This window comes from Procambarus clarkii, chromosome 10, assembly GCF_040958095.1.
Source record: "Procambarus clarkii isolate CNS0578487 chromosome 10, FALCON_Pclarkii_2.0, whole genome shotgun sequence".
NCBI lineage: Eukaryota > Metazoa > Arthropoda > Malacostraca > Decapoda > Cambaridae > Procambarus > Procambarus clarkii.
This window is the reverse complement of record NC_091159.1, coordinates 42,337,418-42,360,469: the sequence shown is the minus strand read 5'-3', so window position 1 is coordinate 42,360,469 and position 23,052 is coordinate 42,337,418. Positions and strand designations below refer to the sequence as shown.

General features: G+C 39.1%; 1 protein-coding gene across 6 annotated transcripts; it reads right to left on the bottom strand.

Annotated features, from left to right (window-relative positions):
- Positions 1 to 746: 746 nt before the first annotated feature.
- On the bottom strand, positions 747 to 22,474 carry LOC123775294 (E3 ubiquitin-protein ligase rfwd3.L). Of its 6 annotated transcripts, XM_045770326.2 has the most exons (7): positions 22,124 to 22,463; positions 21,688 to 21,755; positions 21,234 to 21,368; positions 19,046 to 19,113; positions 13,009 to 13,140; positions 6,668 to 6,983; positions 747 to 2,612 (listed from the first exon to the last, which is right to left on the bottom strand). In XM_045770326.2, the coding sequence occupies exons 3-7, from the start codon at positions 21,319 to 21,321 to the stop codon at positions 1,108 to 1,110; spliced, it is 2,109 nt and encodes a 702-aa protein (XP_045626282.2). In that variant the 5' UTR covers positions 21,322 to 21,368; positions 21,688 to 21,755; positions 22,124 to 22,463; the 3' UTR covers positions 747 to 1,107. The 6 variants fall into 6 exon arrangements, with proteins under 6 accessions (XP_045626282.2, XP_045626291.2, XP_045626298.2 ...); XM_045770335.2 differs by lacking the exon at positions 21,688 to 21,755 and having other exon boundaries at positions 22,124 to 22,474; XM_045770342.2 differs by lacking the exon at positions 13,009 to 13,140 and having other exon boundaries at positions 22,124 to 22,264.
- Between the last annotated feature and the right edge of the window lie 578 nt (positions 22,475 to 23,052).

Sequence of the window (23,052 nt, the reverse complement as noted above, 5' to 3'; positions counted from 1 at the left end):
TGCCCTGGGTGAACCGATTCCTGTCAACCAAGATACCACCCACATCACTTCTGAGTAGTAAAAAAAAGTGATTAGTAAGAAACTACACAGGTGTCAATAAGATCACAGCCTTCCTCCGGAGAACAAGAATTGTGGTCCGGTGCACTCATCAGATGGCGTTGACATCGGCACACCTTCCCTTCTAAAAGAATTTGGGTCGGGTGCCCTCAACATATGGCGTCGACATCGTCACACTCGCCTTGTGTGCTCATATAGTATTAGCATCCTCAGTGATATTTAGCAACTTTTGAATATCCAGCAACACCAATGGTGCTACATAGTCTCCCAGCTTGGTGCCTTCTTTTGATAATTACTTATTTAATATAACAATACCAAATATGGTCCAGATTGAATTGCTCCACTTAGTCATGCCCCTTCCTGTAGAATGTCCTGAGTTTCAAGGTGATTGAGGGACATTAGGAGAGCAATATGTACAATCTCTTATCCCTGGACAGAATCCTTGGTGAATCTGACGTGTCTTATATTTTTATCATATTGGCATCCCGAGTCATATTTAGCACCTTTTTAATATCCTGCCAGACACTGCTATATAGTCTTCCTGGATTGGCTCCATTTTTTATTATTATTACAGAAAATGAGCTGCTTGATATCTTTAATCTTGGAATTGGGGCATCACCATCACTATTTGATGCATCCAAAATCATTACCCTCATTACAAAATGGTATTTTATGAATTTTAGAAGTCATTTATTTTTTTAATTTATTATATTAAAATTACAAAAAAGTTTAGAGGAAGTATGCCATCTGATAAAAAGTACATTTTACTTTATTAGACTATTTATATATTTACATTTAATAAACTCTCAACATAAGCTGAAAATCTACTTTTGCATAGTACTGCATAATGTATTATGATAAATACTTCTTAAATGCTACACAGCATTTTATAGACAAGTGGGTTACATAATTGTTAAAGTTGGTCGTTCAGATGAAATAAACAGTTTTTATATACTGTATAAATATTTCACAATTACTGAATTAACAGCATTCAAAAGGTGTGACATAAGCTCGACAGGAAATGCTTGAATAGCAAAGTCTACTTAAGCATTATAAAATATCAATCCACCTATAAAATTTTACAGATTTATCTGTTAACAAGGTTAAATACTCATTTTGATTACTCCTCACTGGAAGAATGTCTATTACCGTGTCTGGACCTCGGAGCTGCTGTAAACAAGATGTAGACGACAAGTCCCACAGACACGTGCTCCGAGTAGACTCATCACTAGCACATGCCACGAGGTTTCCCTCCTGAACTGGATTAACAAAAGCACATGAGCGGGAAAGAACTTTTTGGGTTGTCCCACCTTGGAAAATGTGGATTGTATTTGCAGTAACAACTTGATTCAACTCTGCTAAATCAGAACTAATATCAACACTTTGGAGTTCGCAAATTATGTGCCTTGCATGAGGGTACTTTTGGCTAGGACGACACGACACTAAAATGTGCCGAGTGGACTTCTCCAGTGACACACAGGTAAATGGACCTTCAAGCGGCAATGCGTGGTCTTTAACTCCTCCTTCATTCACTTCCACAAAGGAGCATGACTGAAGTCTTGCCACAAGCAGTCCTCCAGTTCTGAAATTTGCATCTGCATTATATGGTACATAACACATAGATACTACAGGTCCAGAGCCAGCTACTTTTATAGTTTGAATTGGACCCGTTGTGTTGCGAGTATCATACTCCACTACAGAACCTGTTGCTGTACCAACAAAAAACTTATTGGCTTCATCAGCATTCCAGCAGCAACTCCATAATGGAGCTTCTGCCATAAATGATGCAACAGGGGCATTGCTGCAAATATTTGTTAATTTTACCATTTTATCCATTGCAACAGAAAGCAGCAAGTCATTTTTGGCTGGATTAAAAGCCAAATCTCTGATCTGCTTCTGATGAATGTGTACATATCTCTCAGGCTTCAGATCTAACATATTCACTTTCCTCACACCATATCCAGGAAACATTGTGACCTGGCTTGGCATGGATACCACCAGCATATTGAGCCATTCATTGTAAGCCATCACTCTACATCCACCATCCTTAGCTATGTCAACACCAGAATGCATTATCAATTTTGCCTTCCTTTGACTACTACTTCCAACATTCTGGGAGAAGTTAACTCCATGTGAACCACTAGTACCTGCTGTAGCATTCCTTAGTATTTTTAACTCTTCTTGAAGCTTTACAACAAGTTGTGCCTTAAGTTCATACTTGAGCTTAGTTTGAGCATGTTCAAGCTCCAACTTCCTCTTTGCCTCCTTCTCCCGTTCCAAGTCCTTCAGAATCTTATCTCTTTCTGAGGTGTCTAGCACTTTGAGAGACTTGGCATACAGTACTCTAATCTCTTTTTTTGTGGCCTTTGCATTACACTGAGGACACTTGCCTTTTTGACCCTTTAGCCAACGGATAATACATGCATGTCCAAATAAGTGTCCACACTTGAGGGATGATAATCGATGATCTCCTGAATTGCCCCAGGGTTCAAAACATATTGAACAGATCTGACCTTCATCTTCTGACTCTGGTGAACCTGGTACTGATGCACAAACTGTAATTACAAAGAAAATAATAATTACACAAGATTAAAACAATTACTCCAGAATATAACCTTCCCTTCATGCATACACTAATATAGACTTAAAATTAAAAGCAGGAGACTTTAACCAATCGACTGCACTGATGGAAGGAATTTTATAACAAGCAGCGACATTCTGATTTACCATACTGTACTTAATTTTCTCTACTCGATGCACCCCAGGTGCATGATAATTCCAAATTCAGTGTACTAATTCACTACAAATGTCACCACCTCAAGGTAATTTCCTTATATTCAGCTTTCTTTCAATACGTACTACCCTCCCACCCCGAATAAAATGTGTCTTCTCTACAGTATTCCTATTTGTGGCATCTTCTATTAGAAAATGGGTACTATGTATAGTTTCATTCTATTTGCATTGTAGCATTTAGTCAATAAAATATGCATTGTAGCATTTAGTCAATAAAATATGCATTGTGTTAATATACAGTAAGCTACTTAGAATACAGTACTGTAGCTCCTTGTACCTCCAGACTGTAACACTAAATGTGTTATGCCAAAAACAAAAGTATTGCTTTTGATACAGATGGCATGAAGACCTAGAATAGTGGCAAAGTGAGGCATAGCCAGAACAAAACACAAACTATGGTGCGCTGAACTGATTAAAGCCACAGAAAATGTAAAAAAATCTATGAAGCAGCCAGTGGAGGCAGAGAGACTTAAAAATTTGGCATGAATACCATTGGCATGAAACAAAGAAGCAGCCAGTGGAGGCAGAGAGGAGTACCATTGGCATGAAACAAAGAAGCAGCCAGTGGAGGCAGAGAGGAGTACCATTGGCATGAAACAAAGAAGCAGCCAGTGGAGGCAGAGAGGAGTACCATTGGCATGAAACAAAGAAGCAGCCAGTGGAGGCAGAGAGGAGTACCATTGGCATGAAACAAAGAAGCAGCCAGTGGAGGCAGAGAGGAGTACCATTGGCATGAAACAAAGAAGCAGCCAGTGGAGGCAGAGAGGAGTACCATTGGCATGAAACAAATCCGAGGTACAGTACTGTATATTCCACAAATTTGCACCCAGCAAGTGTAGGCTCTCAGGCCAATATTACCATGTCCTAAAAATACAAACACTGAACACAGCCTATATAACAAAGGTTGATGTAAAGGACACAAGCAACACACCATAAATGAGGAGAGCAAGAGCAAAATGTTGACATGTCACAGTAACAACTGATGTGTAACCTGGGTGGATCCAGTAAATGGATGCACGGTTACCTGGTGGCAGGTAGCTGCTACTAGTAAGTAATTAATGTGGGTGGATCACATCAAGGTCTTGTTTTCTGTGTTGATTTACCTTGCTGTTTATTTTGTATTGTTCTACCTATCTGGTGGCCTTTTCTTGGTTTGAGTGATCTTATCCTTAGCTTCCTGCACCTCTATAGAGGACTACATTCTGTCCTCTGGTTCCCGGTAGGCCATGGGTCCACAAACCCTTCAGCTCACCGGCCTCTTCACGAAGCTCCAGAATGTTCATCAACCCCCATACATTTATTATATGAACATAATTTAATAACAATTACCTATATATAGTACTGTACTACAAATAATAATAATAATAATAATAAATTTCATAAAAATTAAGCAAATGTTAAATCTAAAATTTATAATATTTTAATATCTCTCTTTATTGAAAAGGGTGATATCATTAATGGAAAGGATGTATCTGACGAGCATCAAAGGCACTGATATTTGGTTGGAGGTTGGCGAGTGGTAGCCGCAAGTCACCACACACTTCCAGGTTCACTCTTTTCCTCCTCAACATTACAGTTGCATTAGTATGGCTGAAGCCAACTTCAACTGTGTACAAACTTGGAAAAGTAAGTAAAAATGGCTCGACTATTGCATGAAGTTAGGGATATTTAGCAACAGTATTTTCATTGTTCCAAAAGTCACTAAAATTTTACTTCTGAACAGAGCTGTTGCTTCAAGATCCACGTATTGACCCCCACAGATTATTAACCTCATTTTCTGACTCCCCTCCTCCCTAGACATTTAATGACCCTTTGAAATAGTCTCATCAATCCTTGGGGGGTCAATATTTGACCACTTAAGCCTACACTTGCTGGGTAGGCTTACAAAGACTTGCAAGAGCCTGGTGGAAATTGAATTAGGTGGAGCTATCCAGATTACACAAAAATCCCAATAGCATTATGCATCAAATGAACAAATCCACAAGGGCTGTGACGAGGATCAGTAGAACTTCCAGTTGCAATGCTATTGACCATGTCATAGCTAAGTCGATTAAGACAGCATCCGAGATCCTCTCGGACGTAGGTTCGAACCCTCATCACGGCCCTTGTGAATTTGTTCTATCCAGGTTCTTGGCAACAGGGAGCCTCCACAGGAGCCATCCCCAAAAATTATACTGATCCACAACTGAGCAGCAATCAGTTTAATGAATTTGAATAACACAAATCATATTCTCGAATGATACTACAACGATGGAAAGCATGAAGATTCCTTCCAACACAAGGAATCTGGCAATATGTTGTGGGGAAAAATATCCTCTGATGGTTGTATTTTCTACAAATGCTCTGCCACACATGAATGGCATTAACTTTGTATGAATAAGGCCTATAAATTAACGTGAAGTGGATGAAATTCAAACATCAATTTCAGCAGAGAGGATTATGATATAGTTTGCCTGTAGTTGAAATTGTAATCCCAGTGAAAGTCAGTGGTGAAAATCAGTTGATCATAATAACTATAAAATGTTCTTTCATTTACCTAATATATTCTAATGTATTAATCAACTTTATTTACTTGTAATGTTATATAAATATAAAATTCATTAAAATCATTAGAATACTATATTTTACTTTCCAAAGCATAACAAATACATAGAGAACAGTGGAGTGATGAAGGCAGGTTTCCTTAAAACTCAAATGTTTTATTTATGTAAGCTAAAAACACTAAAATTGGTCTGATATCTTGTAAATATTTATATTTTTCATTAAATATACACTACTGCATTTGTAAATACATTTGGATTTAGGGCAGTCTTAGATTTAGGATTTTTGGATTTTAGATGCTTGTCTGTATTAGTAATGCACAAGTCTGATACTTTGCACACGATTTCCAGATGCAGCAATTACCTTCATTCCTTACGCACGATTCTCAAGACTCATTCCCACTCTGCCAATCAAGTCACCCACAACAACAATTCTGTAAATTCTTGACATCATACTAATCTCTCTCTCTAAATTGCTCCATAACTCTCTCCAGTTCTCATTTGTCACAGAACTGAGCACGAGCAATAATCACTGTTACCTTAACCCTTTCATAGTTGAATATCTGTTCATTGCAGCATACTGTACCAGAATTTATTCATTAAAAGGTCTGTTATAAACTCAGCTTATAATTAGCCTATACTGTACATTATTCTATTTTTATGATATATGTCTTGTCAATATAAGTTTCAAGGTAGCTGCTACAAGCTAATTATTGTATACTTCTTCAATCCAGCTGCAACTGTAATGATTTGTATAAATTACTTGTGAATAAAAATCAATCTATCATTTTGCCTTATTTCTGCTCTAATAATCCTTACCCGATTCTTCTCTTCATTTGCCCTTACACATAAATTAAGCTCACCGATCATCACTGCCTTAAAACTTTAACCACTTCCATTCTCTTTTTCTAATTTATTCTCCTCACATATAACACAGACCTACAATCTCAACTACTTCCAGATAGGTGAACCCTACATCCAAGGCCACTTTTGCTTATTGTGGGAAGAAATATAGGAAAATAGGTTTTCTTTTTGTGCCAAATCTCAATGCGATATATTGACGCTAGTGCATACTCCTAGTAATCAGAATGCTACGAATTGCAACTGATCACACAACCAGAACCGATTCGTTCTGGTAAGTTACATTTTCCATTAAACCATTTTCCATCATATTTTCCATCATCGTACAGGTATTGATGAAAAGCAAATAGCTCATACGAGAACTTAAGTTAGTAATGCCTGGAGGTAAAAATTAGTGTAAGAAGGAATGCCATTACCTGGATTTGCCTTCTGTGGAGTGATATTACAAGATGGCCCTGCCTGAATGTTTGGTTCACTGACTATAGAGGGAGCCAGTAGTTGTTCCACCACAGCAGCAGAGGTACTGGATGACTCCCGATTTGAAGCTTCAAGTAAACCCGAAGACTGTTGCTCTGGTGCAGGATGTGGCAACCGAGACACAGGCAAGGCATCTGGTAAGTGACGAGAGTGAGCTGGCCCTGCATCTGATGGATCTTCTGCCCGCTCTATCCACTGCTCAGATGGATGTTGAGGCTGGTGCTCGAAACTCATATTGGGTTCATCTGGCTCATGCTATAAATATTTAAACAAAAAAGACAATTGTTCAGATAGTTAAATATTTAATAAATTTGACATTACCACTGGCCTTAAACCCATTTCTTTGTGATGTCTTTATCCATGATCATACATATCAATCATATCTCTTGAGCTTAGACATATCTACGTTCCTTTCATAACTTTTTCAGTTGCTTGATGAACAGTATGAATAAAATGGGGTTATTCTCTACCTTTATCTTGGCTATCAATTACCCCTCTAATTCCAAGTTATGTTTATTTACCATGATTAACACAAGTATAAACCACCCACTCAAGTGCTTGAATCTCATTAATCCCTTCATGAAACTCAAATAACAGTAACTAAAACTACATATATGAAGCACACAAAATACATCATTGAGTGTAATAATCGCTTCTTTCTGGACAGCATCTCGATAGCTCCTCTTAGCTCATGTCACTGGCAGAATTAGGACATTGTGAGTATCTTAGGCTCATGGCGACTAACTGGTGACTATCTCAAACCACCAAGAACAAGAAGGAGTTCAATTTGTTTTTCCCCCTCAATAGAGCAGAGAGCATGTGAGTATCAGAAATTAACTCCCTACTGAGATGTACTGCCCACATAAATCAAGTGTTGAATATAATGAAATGCTCTTTTCTTGTGGCTCCTTAGTGGCTTCCAGACTGGTACTGTACTCTGAAACCCACCCATCACCTACCAGGATTTAGGATCAGACTCTGCCTCACTCTAAATGGTAAAGAGAAGATTAAAGGTTAACCACCAAACTGGAGAAAGTAACAACAAAATAAAAACTGCCTGAAGGAAATTAAGCATAACTAGGTAGATAAGAAAAACAATCATTATCAAGAGGTAAATACCCAGACTGAGATGCATTGTACTGGCACCAGATGGTAGCTCAGGTGACCTGTAGTCTCAGCCAGCCAGCCCCCCCTCACTCTGAAACAACCTGTATGAAACCCCGCAGCCACAAGGAACAGAAGGGAACAGGGCATTTCATTACATTCAAATACATAACTGATATTAACCAGAGATCAAAGAATGGCTGATCCCGTTGGTAAAACAGAGAACACATTCCCTCCCCTTGGGCTCAGCCAAGGGCCAAATGAAACAAAGCGACAGTATAGGCAGCAACTGGCAAAACAGAAAAGACCTATGGCAACAGAAATGTAGGAAAAATGCCAAAGACAGGAGCAGGCAGAAGGCCTGCAAAGTCACCACATAATGCTTCTGAAAACGAAAGATGCCAACATGGCACTAAGAAATCTGCAACCCATCTCTGAAATCTATATAAATAAAAATGGAAATGTTCATTTGTGCATAACTGCTAATCTCCGAAAGTTCTTCATCGATTGCTTTGAAATTTTCACACAACGTTCCATTCGCATCCGGCCAGGTTTTTATATACATACTGTACTATATAGATGTCACGTCTGTGATGGTAAAAAAACATGCTTTTTCTGAAAAAAAATTTTTTATGTGTTTTTTATGTGTTTTTCATGAGAGGGGAAATCTTCGAAACCTTTTTACCGATTGCTTTGAAATTTTGATGCAACTTTGCATTCGAATAGACGTGTCTTTTTATATACCTACTATATAGATGCCACCCCCTCTGACAGGTAAAAACATGCATTTTTACCTGTTGCACATAATGGCAACATGCACGCTATATTAAATATGTCACGAATTCCATTTCATTGTTTCCAATTGCATTGATAAATTTTATTTTTCATAGATTTTGATTTATTTTATTTTTATTGAATTATTTTGTGTGACATTGTGTTGGAATTGAGCTGTGTTGTTTACCATACCGTTCATTTCGTAAGTATAAGTATAGATGTCACACACCTGTGACAGGTAAAACTATGCTTTACTTCAAAAACAGCACCATCTGTTGCATGTAAGAGCTACACACATGCTATACTAAATATGTTGTAAATCCATTTCAATGTTTCTGATTGCATTGCTAAATTGAATTTTCATAGATTTTGATTTATTTTCATTTTCATTTAATTATTTGTGTGAATTGCTTTGGAATTTAGGTGTGTTGTTTACCACACCGTTCATTTCGTAAGTATAGTTTTTTTTTCATATTTTCATTTCATTTTTTAACTGTTTTTCTTATATTTCAGTGATGGGAACATCAGATCACTTGATGAGAGGAAAGTGACCTGTAAACAACTTGGGCAATTCTTAGCTACCAGAAATGCTGACAATAAAGCCATAGCACAGTCAGTAGCAAGAGACTCCCAACTCAGACTGCAACAATTACTATATGTAGTATTAACATGTGGGTGGCAGAAAAGCACACCACAACTGCCAATCTCATCCAAATCCATGGTCAACCGAGACTAAAGCTGTGGAAATTAACTACCATGAATAAAACTTTGTTATACAGGAGACAACTGCTGCATTTGAACCTGCGATGAATTTCATCTCATCTGTAACAAAACCACTCTAATTTATTGTTAATGTATTGATTGCAAGTCGTAGCAGATATTTATATACGCGCTATAAATCTCTACAGTACTGTATATGGAATAAACAGTACTAATAATGTTGACCAAGACAGCATTGTAAATTAAATTAATCCAGCTTCACTCGCCCAGGTTATTATTGTTATTCTGCAATATAACCAGACCAGGAATTATGTTACTACCATTGTCACAGATAGTACCAAATAAATACAATAATAAAAGCCAAAATCTAACTTGGCTGTTTTCTAGTTTTGTATAAAATGGTTTTGACATGGGAAGGGTCTGCCACTGGCATTCATGAAAGACCTGTCATGACAGCTGAGTGGACAGTGCTCGGGATTCGTAGTCCTGAGGTTCCAGGTTTGATCCCCGGTGAAGGCGGAAACAAATGGGCAGGGTTTCTTTCATCCTGATGCTCCTGTTCACCTAGCAGTAAATAGGTGCCTGGGAGTTAAGACAGCTGCTACAGGCTGCTTCCTAGGGATGTGTAACAAGAAGGATGCCTGGTCGAGGACCGGGCCGCAGGGACGTTCACGGTTGTTCCGGCAATATTTCTTATACTCGCTGGGAGGGTGTTGAACAACCGTGGACCTCTGATGTTTATACAGTGTTCTCTGATTGTGCCTATGGCACCTCTGCTCTTCACTGGTTCTATTCTGCATTTTCTTCCATATCATTCACTCCAGTACATTGTTATTTTACTGTGTAGATTTGGTACTTGGCCCTTCAGTATCTTCAACGTGTCTATTATTTGATATCTCTCTCGTCTTCTTTCTAGCGAGCACATTTTGAGAGCTTTGAGATGATCCCAATAATTTAGGTGCTTTATCTTGTCTGTGCGTGCCGTATATGTTCTCTGTATTCCCTCTATTTCTGCAATCTCTCCTGCTCTGAAGGGGGAAGCGAGTACCGAGCAGTATTCGAGACGGGACAACACAAGTGACTTGGAGAGTACAACCATTGTGATGGGATCCCTGGATTTGAAAGTTCTTGTAATCCATCCGATCATTTTTCTGGCTGACGCAATATTTGCTTGGTTATGCTCCCTAAACGTTAGGTCGTCAGACATCATTATTCCCAAATCCTTTACATGCTGTTTTCCTACTATGGGCACATTTGATTGTGTTTTGTACCCTGTATTATGTTTAAGGTCCTCATTTTTACCATACCTGAGTACCTGGAATTTATCACTGTTAAACATCATGTTATTTTCTTTTGCCCAGTCGAAAACTTTATTAATATCTGCTTGAAATTTTTCAATGTCTTCAGCCGAGGTAATTCTCATACTGATTTTTGAGTCATCTGCAAAGGATGATATAAAGCTGTGTCTTGTATTTTTGTCTATATCTAATATGAGAATAAGGAAAAGCAGCGGTGCAAGGAGTGTACCCTGAGGTACAGAGACAACACGGGTTCAGAACAGGGTGCTCCTGCCTCTCACAGTTGCTAAATCACCATGACATGGCCTTAGGCACCATGGTAAACACAGATGTAATATACATAGACTTTGTAAAAGCTTTCGACAAATGTGAGCATGGTGTTATTGCAGACAAAATGTGTGCAAAACAAATTACTGTACTGGCAAAGTAGAGAGATCTACTGTCAGAAGACCTTACCTTTACAGAACACTATAAAGTTGCTGTCATGACCGCAAGAAAAATACCAGGTTGCATAACAAGGACCTCTAAGCAAGGGACGCCATACCAATGATGATACTTTTCAAGGCACTAGTACTCTCTAGGGTGAAATATTGTAGCTCTAACAGCCCCATTCAGAGCTGGAGAAATTGTTGACCTAGAGAGCGTGTAAAGATTCTTTACTGCTAGAATTCTTACTATAAGTCATCTTAATTATTAGGACCGATTAAAAGTTCTAAATCTGTATTCTCTAGAGCGAGAGAGATACATAATAATCTACACGTGGAAGATATTAGAGGAACTGATTCCAAATCTGAACACAGAAATAACATCACACGAGAGAAGTAGGCATGGCAGGATGTGCAAATACCTCCGTTGAAAAGCAGAGGTGCAATATTTACGCTTAGGGAAAACTCTATCGACGTCAAGAGCCAAAGACTTTTTAACACTCTCCCGCTACACATAAGGAGCATAACTGGCCAGCGTCTCACAGTGTTTAAGAGAGAACTCGACAAACACCTCCAAAAAATATCTGATCAACCAGGCTGTGATTCGTACATCAGGCTGCGAGCAGCCACGTCCAACAGCCTGGTTGACCAGACGATCAACTGGGAAGCCTGGTCGGAGATCGGGCTGCGAGACCGTTGATCCCCGAAAGCTACACACGGTAGCCACAAGGTAAGTGACTGTTGAAATGGGTTATTTTCTCCATTTTGAATACTTAGACAACTTAAGCAATAGTCCTATATGCAGGACAAATCACATGTAGATATTTTCTATTTTATGTTGTGTTAAGACATCAGTGTGTGATGTGGTGTAGAGATTTTCTTCATAGTATAGTTGGCTTGCTACTGTTTCATGGGGAAACAGGAGCAAGTGCAATACACACAAGGCAAGCCAAGCATAATGCCGCCACTGCCTCTCAATGGATAGGGAGCCCTGACAAGGCTGCTGAATCCAACACTGCAGACAACATGGCCTCCACACCTGGGATCAAAGCAAGTTAATCGAAGCCTTCACAGCGCTTGTCTGTAAAAAGCTCCATGAGAGCCCAAAAGCACATGACAGTCACTAAGTGGGTACAAACCCTGTGGTCACCCACAATAAGAGCTTCAGAAAGCACAGGCAGCTACAGAGTTGCCACTTGCCAATGTCCTTGGGAGTACCAGAACAAACAGGCAGTCCTCAGGTGGAGAATAAGGAGAGTGGATACAGAACACTTCAAAGACGAAACTCACTTCCGCCAATCAGCCATCTGTGTTCAACAGAACCCATGCCAAGCCCCATGGAAAAAGAGAGGGTTGTCAGCCAGCCAGCATGAATCTGGGAACTTATAATGCAGCCAATAAGTCGAGGCAGACTTATACTCGAGTGAGATTGGGTCCATCAACAAATGGAGGTCCAAATCCAGGAGGTACTGAAACAGGTCCACACGAGCCACAAACAATGCAACGCGAGACGATGGAAACCACTGGACATGAGACGAGTCTTATGCACTGAATGGCACAGGGAGCTGCTGAGTAATCAAACTCATACATTGAAGGGGGGAGGATAGAAAAAATCTTTCCCCTGGATAGAAAATACTCTCCATCTAAGGAATCAATGTCCATGGAGGGTTGAAAAGCACCTATGGAATCCCCTCAGGCTCCCTCCCACCCCTGGAAGCTAGCCGTGATGGCCCCAGGATAGTACATTGAATCTTGTTTGGTGACTCGATGTACTGTGCGAGTTGATATCTAGTAACCACACGCTCCTGGCCACATTTAGGTGACAAAATTATTTGAAATAGCCCTTGTCCACAGTGGGTCAAGACAGTCACCACAAGCAAGGTGTGTCCACAATGACATAAGCAAAGGGGGTGCTACAGAGGGAGTTAGCCCAGAAAGGAGTTAACTGCAGACACTAACCTCATCTGTCTCCTCAATGACCTCTACATCAACCTCTTGTATCACCCCTTGCCTTTCTTCAGTTCTTATGGTATGTATTCTTTGACTTTCTTGTGATCTTCTTTCCCCAATTATGGGACTTCTACTTCCATCCTATGAAAGAAATAAACACTAGAGCAATTCAAATGTACTAGTAAAACACCATGTTCCAAAGTATAGTGTAGAATATTTAAGGCGTTACACAATCATACATGATCATTTTACTCCTGTAATATTATAATTGCATCATCTCCATTCACCTGGGCTCTAGGAGACTCGAACCATGGATCCCACGCGTGTGAGGCTGAAGCTCTATCGACTGGGCTATGAGTAGTGTTAATAAGGAAAGTTTCCAGAAGCAGCATCCTGCTGCCAAACTGGAATTTTCAACTTTCCCTGACTACTTCTGGAGCTCAGAGGAATTAGTGATCCATGCCCACGTCAGAGAAATTATTATCTACACTTCCATGGAAATAGACATTCCATTCACCTGGGCTCTCCTAGTACCCAGGTGATTGGAATGTTTATCGCCACGGAAGTGTCGATGACAATTTATTGTTTCATCTTTATGACAATATTTCATATTACTGTATTAAAAAATGTCAATCTTGGCCAATATCACAGTCCCATTACCTATGTAAACTAAAGATCAGGCAGTGAACTTAATGAAATGCCCTTTGAGGGTGGGCCCTTCCCAAACTTCAGCGTTTATACTGCTGAAGTTTGGGAACTTTATACAGCTTTATACTGTATGGTAAAGTACTGCCAAGCTTGAGGAAATTATACTCAGCCTCTTAGATCCACCCCTGCCTGCTGGGAGCCAGGCCTGAATCTTGCTCTAAGAGTCAAGGAGAACCTTTGGAGTGGAGATCATCCCAAAATCAAGGAATATTAAGTCCTCCCCAGATGGATTGTGTAACACAACCAAAGTACACTTTCTGTAAATAGGGTCCAATGCAATAGGGCCCATTTAAGTGGGAGTCTACTGGACTGCATATTGTAAATATGGAGTTCATAGTACATTTGTTATTTTATACATAATCCTCTCAGCATGTCCAAACCACCACAAAATACCTGTATTTCTAGCCAAAATTATTTTCTCAGCCACACCACACTGTCACACCTCTTAATACCTTTATTTCTCAAAATGCAGTAATGTATTATACAGTACTGTATTTCCCATTTGTCAATTCCTCCAGTTTGTAAATTAAAACCTCCCCTTTGTATGTCATTATGTATTGATATTTTGATCTTTTGATGAGCAGAAAAAGACCAATTGATTTTTTTGTTTTCATATACAGTACAGTGGCACCTTGGTTTACGAATTTAATCCGTTCCAATAGACAGTTATTACACTGAAAATTTGAAAACCAAAACGAATTTTTCCATAAGAAATAATGTAAATTGAATTAATCCATTCCACACACCCAAAAAAAAAAGCTAGGAATGTAATGAAACGCCATTTTCTGGATGAGCCCCGGAGGCTCCCTGAAGCTATCAGGCTGATGTGTGTTATATTAGTCTAGGGCATCAGTTAACTGGAGTTTAGCCTAACAGGGACCACGAGCCAAAACCTGGCCCCCTCAGAGAGGCAAAGGGCGCAATGGCCTATAGAAACCCCCATGTGGTTGGGGCATTCCGTGTCTGCCATCAACCGGGGTTGGCACCCAGAAAGGTAGGCATAACAAAACAAACCCCACTTGGTAATAAACTGTGACCAAAAAATGAACAGAGAAGACGGTTGATGAAGAAGACGAAGACAGAAAGTTCATCTTTGCTCGTCTTCGGAAGACGTACCGAAGACGGCAGGGAGGCAGAACTCGCCCTACAGCTTAAAGAAACAAGCAGACATCACACCTCACCTCCTGTCCATGCAGTCCCCCCCCCGCCTACCCCTGCGCCGGCTACCCAAGCCATCTAGTTTGGAGGCCGAGCATCAAAAAGGAAACAGAACTACTGATTAGAGCGAGGGAAGGTGGCCGGGGAACCTCTGGGGCTCACCGAGAAAATGGCGTTTCATTACATTCAATCCTGGTTTTCTGTGAGGAGCCCCTACATCTTCCTGGAGCTACATCACCAAAGAGAAGGTATTTGGGACTTACCCGGGAGGTGGAACAGCTGGGTCCACCTCCCACCACTCGCTCCTCAACTCAAAGTCAAGACAACTGGATGCAACCTGTGACCCAAAGCCACACATGGACGACTAGGACCAGGAATGTAGACAACGTAACACATGGCCAGGACCCTGTTCGACCTACAAAATGACTGTCAGCCCAGGTCATATTGCTGAAGATGGCAGTCAAAGCAGCAAACTTACGAACGTCGTGGGCACGAGGATGGACAGGCTGGCTAGACTTAAAAAGGTAAGTGCAACAGCCTGCTACAGCTTTATCCGGGTGAGTTTTTCAGCAAAACTTTGCAGTTTTCCCAACCTACACACTATTTCTTAATGAGGAAGCAACATCCTTTACTCTCAACTATTTTCTTAGGTTGAACTTTACCACTGACTTTCTTGGGACCCATGGTGTGATATATAATAAAAACTAAAAATTATTGTAAAGATTAACAATAAAATGAGCATCACTGCCATATAGGCTATTTTATGGCACTATGTGGTCTATTCAAGGCACAACAAAATCTATCATTTATCTTTCAAATTAACATTAATTTCCTACCTGTATTCAGCTTTAGGTTTTTCCATTACATAATGGCTTGAACTTATTAACGTGTGATTAATTTATATAAAATACAAATATTGAACCAAAATATAAATTATAGAACATTATTGTACATCTTGTTATGACTCTGGATTCAGTGTTGTTGTTACAAATGGATCCAGGATTGTTTCGCACTTGAAACAAGTAGTGTATTGTGAAGACTAATAATAAACAGCAGCTTCCTTATGACTCTGTAATATCTCCACTGCTCAAACAATTGTGTACAGTATTAGCAATCAGACCTACCATGTATGTATAATGACTTCCTGTTAATATATAGCCCTTGAAATAGAACATTCTCTGTAACTAGCTGACATTGTAACCATAAAGTGTGAAGGATAGATGAAATTGTTTATGCAATAATCTAAGTTGAGGTCCGATAAAGACCTTTTGTGCCCTGTGTAATGCTTTTTGCATAACCGCTCACAGGATGAGTGTGGGGTGAACAATAAACTATCCGCCTCTGGCGGCAACGATCAAAAATTTTTTGACATATAGATGATGTAGGGACCCTTCACTTGTGTATTCATTTTAGTGTGATAGGCCCTGAATATGTTGGATTATATGTTTGATTAGTGTTATTTAAATTACTGTACTGTATAGAGTTTTTAGATAGGTTTGGTTAAAGAAGGAGTGTTATTGTCTGGAAAGTTTATACATAGTATTGTTTTCTCAAATTGCAAATGGCGGGTGATTGCGTCCTTGCCAGACGTAAGAGCATTTTGGTGCTCCTAGTTTTTTAGTTACACTGTGATAATACTGTAATTTGTTAGTGTATTTTAAACTAAGATGTTACATTTATACTTAGAACTGAATGTTGGCAATTAATTATTGTATGATCACCTGATCAAGCCAGACAACCAGCCGCATGGCCAGAGTCAGAGCCCCTCTTTTGTAGCAACTTTGGGATTGGATGGAACTTTTGTCTGGGCATCCCCTCATCCTCTCCTACTCTACTTGTTAAGTTGTAACTAAGTTAAGTACCATTACCACGTGCCACCCTTCTTTTCTAAGTGTAATCTTGTCTGTGTACCTTGGTCATATCCCGGAGTTCCATGTAATTAGATCCAGGTACTGACCAGTGAACACGTGTCTGGTACAATTATACTCATTTAGGTTAAGTTAAATTGTCCCTTAACCCTTTAACTGCGCGGCCTATAAATATGACACCCCCCCAGTGCGCAAGAAATGAACCTCGGGAAAAAATTCTTTTTTTCTTCTGAAAGTATCAAAAACCCCTCCCTGTATATGGGTATAGCAATGGAAGTTCGAAATTGTACTTACTTTGACTGCTATGGGGTCCGAAAGGTGGGGCGTGACGTCATCATTCCCCGTGCGCCAGAGCAGTATGCTCCCGGGGCCGGTAAGCGCGCCCGGGGCGGAGTGCGCGAGTTGCAGTGAACATAATTTTGTTAATTTTTTGCGCACAGTTCCAAATACATTTTATTTGCTTTTACGTGCTAATCCTATGTATAATGAACACGTACACTACATTATGGCAGTAAAACATCCGTACTGTCTGAAGACACTGTGTTATGTGCATGACACTTGTGTACACATATGTTGCACATACTTACCATGTATCATGCTAATTTATGTATATATACAATCTATTTACAGACTATACACTGTCACACACTATATACATTCACCATAAACACACTCAGAACACCACGAGTGTGAGCAGCCACACCCAGCCAGCCCTCCCTCACTCCAACATCTTACTCGCCAACATTGCTCCTCCCACCATTCTGTTATTGTTCTTATGACACTAAATACACATGTTATATATACCTATCTACATGTTTTATTTACCAGAACTATGCAAGTAAGCCGGTATTGTGTCCAAACAGTACACTGGCCACCATACACTGCATGACAAATCACACAGCAGACGACGCCACGATTACGACGTCACCTCCCTCACCAAAATAGCTCCTCACAACATACTCCTGGTGCTGTTATTACACTACTGTATATATACACACACTGTATATACACATGTACATATGTGTTGCCCATAGCGAACCACTAAGCTAGTATGGTGAGCAAAATAAGAGTTATTGCCACACAGTGAGGCTACCTCAATTCTCTCCCTTCCTTCCTCCTTCACCAAAATTCCTCCTTCCTACTCACAACGCTAATTATAACCACAATCCTGGTCACTAATACCTGTAAATGAATAATTGACCACAAGTTTATTTTGAAAAGGAACCTAAAAAGTTGTTTGAAGATTCCTAGACGGACGAAATAATGCTGTGGTTAGCACTGTGAACATCGTGAACAGCATTGAATCACTGATATTTGAACATTGTACCCAGTCATTATCACACTCGGGCTCTTCTATAATACTATCATTGCTAAATAAAACAGATTATATATATATTTTGACAATATTAGGCGATGCTGTTGTCACACGCTGAACAGCAGTGCTGTGCGCTCATGCTGCGAGCGCCAGCCTTGGTTGCTCACTCACTACTGAGGCTCTGATACCAGGCAATGTTGACCATGACTTTTTTTAAAGATGGCATCTATTTACAAGAGCCCTGAGGAAGCTGATGTGAACCCCACGTAGCCGCGAGAGTTTTGAATGGAAAGTGAAAAATAAAAACACCTGGAGGCGCGTTGCGCACCCGAAGCCTGGGCCTGCAGGCGCGTTGCGCAGTTAAAGGGTTAAGGAATCGTAGACTTTACCACTAGTTTGCTGTATGTGAATCTCGTTTCCTGCCTGTGTGAAGCCAGAGAGGTAACACAAGGTCGAGGTCGTAAAGTATTTCTGTTGTACTGGGGAGGGGGTTTTTGGGTTTTAATAAATTTAAGATAGTGAACTTGAGTATCCATCACCCCTCTTGCATAGGGTTAGGTGATCTGCTCTAGACGGCAGTCCATACGTACAACATTATTTTTGGGGGACATGTTTCTCTGGGAGTCGGGCCTATCCTAACCTCATTAGATGGTACCCTAGCACCCTGTTGTAACCCTAACAGGCCCCCCAATGTAACAGATCTCATTCCAGATCAGCATTTAACTTTTATGGACAAGTGTTCATCCCTTCCTGGTCCATTTATGAACAGGATTCATAAAGCCACATTATACAATCCATTCATAATTTCACTTCCATTTAAAAATGTAAACAAATGCTTCATAGCCTTTATAAAATTATTACAGCGCATCACTATCGAGAACTTTTAATTTGACAGTAAACAACTACAGTACATGTTAACAAAGCCAGCATATCCTATAAGACATCTTATCAATAAAGTACAGAAATGAGAAGTCAATGCTAGATATGTCATACTCACATCTTCCTGCACCATAGCTTCGTTTCTACGAGAACGACCAACATCATTGCCATCAGCATCATCATCATCTGAAATTACACCATTTCAAAGCTACGTGCAAAATATATTTTGACAACCATACTTTGATACTGTTATTACAGTAATATTAAATATCATCTGAAGAGGATCTGCAATATATACAATAATAAAATAAATTATGCCAAGCTTATGGCATGTTACTTAACTTCAAATAATAATGTCCAATTGATGGATCACCAACAAAAAAAATATGATCAGAAAAAGACTGAATACACCCATAAAATATTCAGAATGATCTTATAAGTAAATAATGAATATGCAAGAAGGCAACACACACTTTGCACTTTTTTAAATAACATTGCTTCAAAATTTTGTGACTCATAACTTTTATACCGTAATAAATAAATAAATAAATGTTTATTCAGGTAAAGTACATACATACAAGAGGTTTTAAAAAAAATTTATAGATTTATAAATAGAACTAGTACATACAATGCCTAAAGCCACTATTACGCAAAGCGTTTCGGGCAGGACAAAAAAGCATGTATTGAAAAGCATGTAATCCGTAGAGAGCAGAGCATGTTACAGTCTATTTCTCATGTTCATACCCCAAGAAATCTGATGCAGCAAGAGTTGCCATTACCAACTCCTACTGTGTCAAAAGATACAGAGTTCTCGGCAGAAATAAACAAGGTACTGTAATGCAGACTGCTACATACTGTAAATGGATCAAAACTATCATCACAACTGGCAGATATGGAGGGCTATTAAAAATGTTATGAATCCCTACTACTAAATCTTGGAGAAGTAACAGAAAGCAAAGCAAGCCAGCACATAGGACTATTTCAAGTCCATCACATTACTTGAAGCCACACCTATTCCCTCGATATTGTTCGTCTTGTGCCTTTGCTCATATACTGTATAGTATTAGTATCCTAAATGATGTCATAAAATTTGTGAATATTCTTCAACATACAGTGCTAAGTAGTCTTCCAGGCTTGGCATCTTTTTTTATATTGTTACCTACCTCCAGGAACATCTGTGGATGCCACATCTAGCTGGTTACAAACTCCAGCAATCTTGACTTAAGTGAAAGATAAGAACTATCTTCACCATGGGCCTCCATGGACTAGAGCCTGATAACTGAGTGGAACAGGCCTGACAGCCAAGTGGACATCGCTTTGGATTCGTAGTCCTGAGGTTCCGGGTTCGATGTGGAGGCGGAAACAAATTGGCAGAGTTTCTTTCACCCTGATGCCCCTTTTCACCTAGCAGTATATAGGTACCTGGGAGTTAGACAGCTGCTACGGGCTGCTTTCTGGGGTGTGTAACAAAAAGGAGGCCTGGCCGAGGACCAGGCCGCGGGGACGCTAAGCCCCGAAATCATCTCAAGATAAGATAACCATTGGATAAAACACTTTCCCAGCCATTTGCCAGTGACAAGTTGGTGGACAAGTGAGATCCTGATAACACTCCAGTAACCACACCCATTTTAGCTAAGTTCACCGGGTAGACACAAACCACCTCCACGATACATAAACCATAGATATTCACAAAATTGGCAAGCACTAATACATTCCTTTTTTTATAATTCTGAATTATATAGTATTTTTTGAATTTGTGGCTGGAAAGTGGAGGGTAAAATGACTGACATGCATTAGCATGGATAAGGTGGGAACATTTATTTGTGCAGATTTTATAAGAACTTAACCCCCCGCACATATCAAAGGTGCCTGTACTTAAAAGCTTAAATTAATCAAGTCTAACTCATGGCCTTTCTCTACTCATCACAAACACAAATCAATATATGCATCCTACACTTCATTACAAATAATGTAATCTGTGGCTCTAAATGTGTTAGACCTACATGAAGATGTTATTTCTTGGTTTCAATCTCACATTTCAACATATCTATCAATAAATCACTAATAAATAACTGGCTCCAGCATACCTAACAAAAAAAAAGTCTAAAGCTAAAAATTTAATTTGTTCCAAGATTAAAAAAGAAAAACTAGTGTTGAATATAAAGAAACACCAGTTTCTGGGTGAGCCCCAAAAGCTTCCTGAAGCTAAGGCACTTAGTCAGTGTGATAGCTTCAGGAAGCTGTCAGGGCTCCCCTCAGAAAAGAAAGTCAAGTTCTATTTCTGTCTCTTTGCTCACTGGACATACCTGCAGACATGTCCGTGACATCCGAGTCGTAAGCCACATCATCCATTGCTTCCGTATCTGACAAATGGTAGCTTTCTTCGTTACTCATTGTCAAGCATCAAGGGTCCTGTCTGGTCATCAGCATCGATCAGGTGTCTGTCAGGGTAATTAAAAACTTCCACAATCCATGCAAGTCAAATATTATACTTATTATATACTGTATTTTCCATTTATATACAGCTTTGTATATAGTACAGTATCGTATGTCATTCAACACAATATAAATCATAAACATTGCATTCTTTTATCACTTGAAACAAGCTAATTGATTCCTAAATTGCAGATATATTTTATTTAAGGAGTTAGTGAAGCTCCACAGGTAATGTTGCAGAATCACGACCCAATGAGTTATCATTCAATCCATAACAGGTCTAAGTTGGCTGAATGCTTTTAGCATGTTGTGCATCACATGTACCATAGTATTATGCCGCAGCTTCCATATTATGAAGTTCCTCCTTATCTGGAGATAACCACACTTCACATCTGGAAAATAGCGTAAAAGGTGCTATTTTGTTTTACTTAGTACAGTAGTTATATTAATAACACAAATTTTACTCAAGACCAAAAAGTATACAGTATTAGGCCCAAAATCAAATAATAAATTAAATATTACTGAATACCGGATACGATATAGCTTTTCATATCCACATTAATGATTTACTAAAAAGAAGCAAAAGCAACAGAAAGCCTTAGGCATAATACAGTAAGACTTTAAAAGAATGTAAAAACAAATACCATTTATTCCGTATTATGCAGGACTGTCAGATTATGCATGAATGAATTATTATTACCAAAACTTACACTATACTAGTTTAATATTCTATACAAAATCTGAACAATCATAAACTAACCTCTTAAACTTCCAAGTATAGTATTCTTCTTTTTCTGATCAAGCATTATCTAAAGTTTAAATTTCTGTCCAATATTATTACTATTTTAAACAACTTTAAAAACAAAACAAAAAATTAAATATAGCATTCTGACAAATTGAGAAATAACAAGCACTTCTAAACATTCAAACTTGCTGTCTTTTATTGGCAAGTGTCAAGTCCACAAGACGTCCACGTCGATGGGTCTCAATGAACCCCACACGAGGAGAAATTTCATCTACTCATTAAATTATAGTCTTCATCTTTCCTAAAAAAATTCCAGCAGCAGCTCCTTCCCGCGTTCAACAATGTTTACAATCATACGTCGGTAACAACGAGCCTATCTCGACTACTTCAGGGAAGGCTACAAGCTTAACGAGGATATTATATACAGGAACAGATAAACTAATCAATAAATTCCATTGTTAATAAAGGAGTAATTGGGGTCATTATTGCAAGTTTAATAAATAATTAGTCAACCCATGATTTCTTCAGCATGCATAATACCATCCTTGATCCTATAGGCTTAATTGTAGATTGAAACGTTATATGCGTGCTAGTGGCTTTACAAGAATGTAAAATCAACTTCATTTCTATATGTCAGTTGCTTAATTTAGAACCTGTACTTGAGGTCGATCTCGAACCCATTGTTGATGTGACGACTTATATTGAATTTTGTAACTAGCTCATCAAGATTGTAACTTGCTTAGCTAAATGAATTGTGGGGTTCAGTCCCTGAGCCCATTATGTGCCTCTGTAACCCTTTCCACTACCGCCCACAAGATGGGTATGGGGTGCATAATAAATGAACTAAACTAACTTTCTATGTTCTCTGTTAACCCACAATGTACCTTCTTGTATATATATAAATAAAATAAAATAAAATTGCTGCATCCCGCTATGGAAATGAC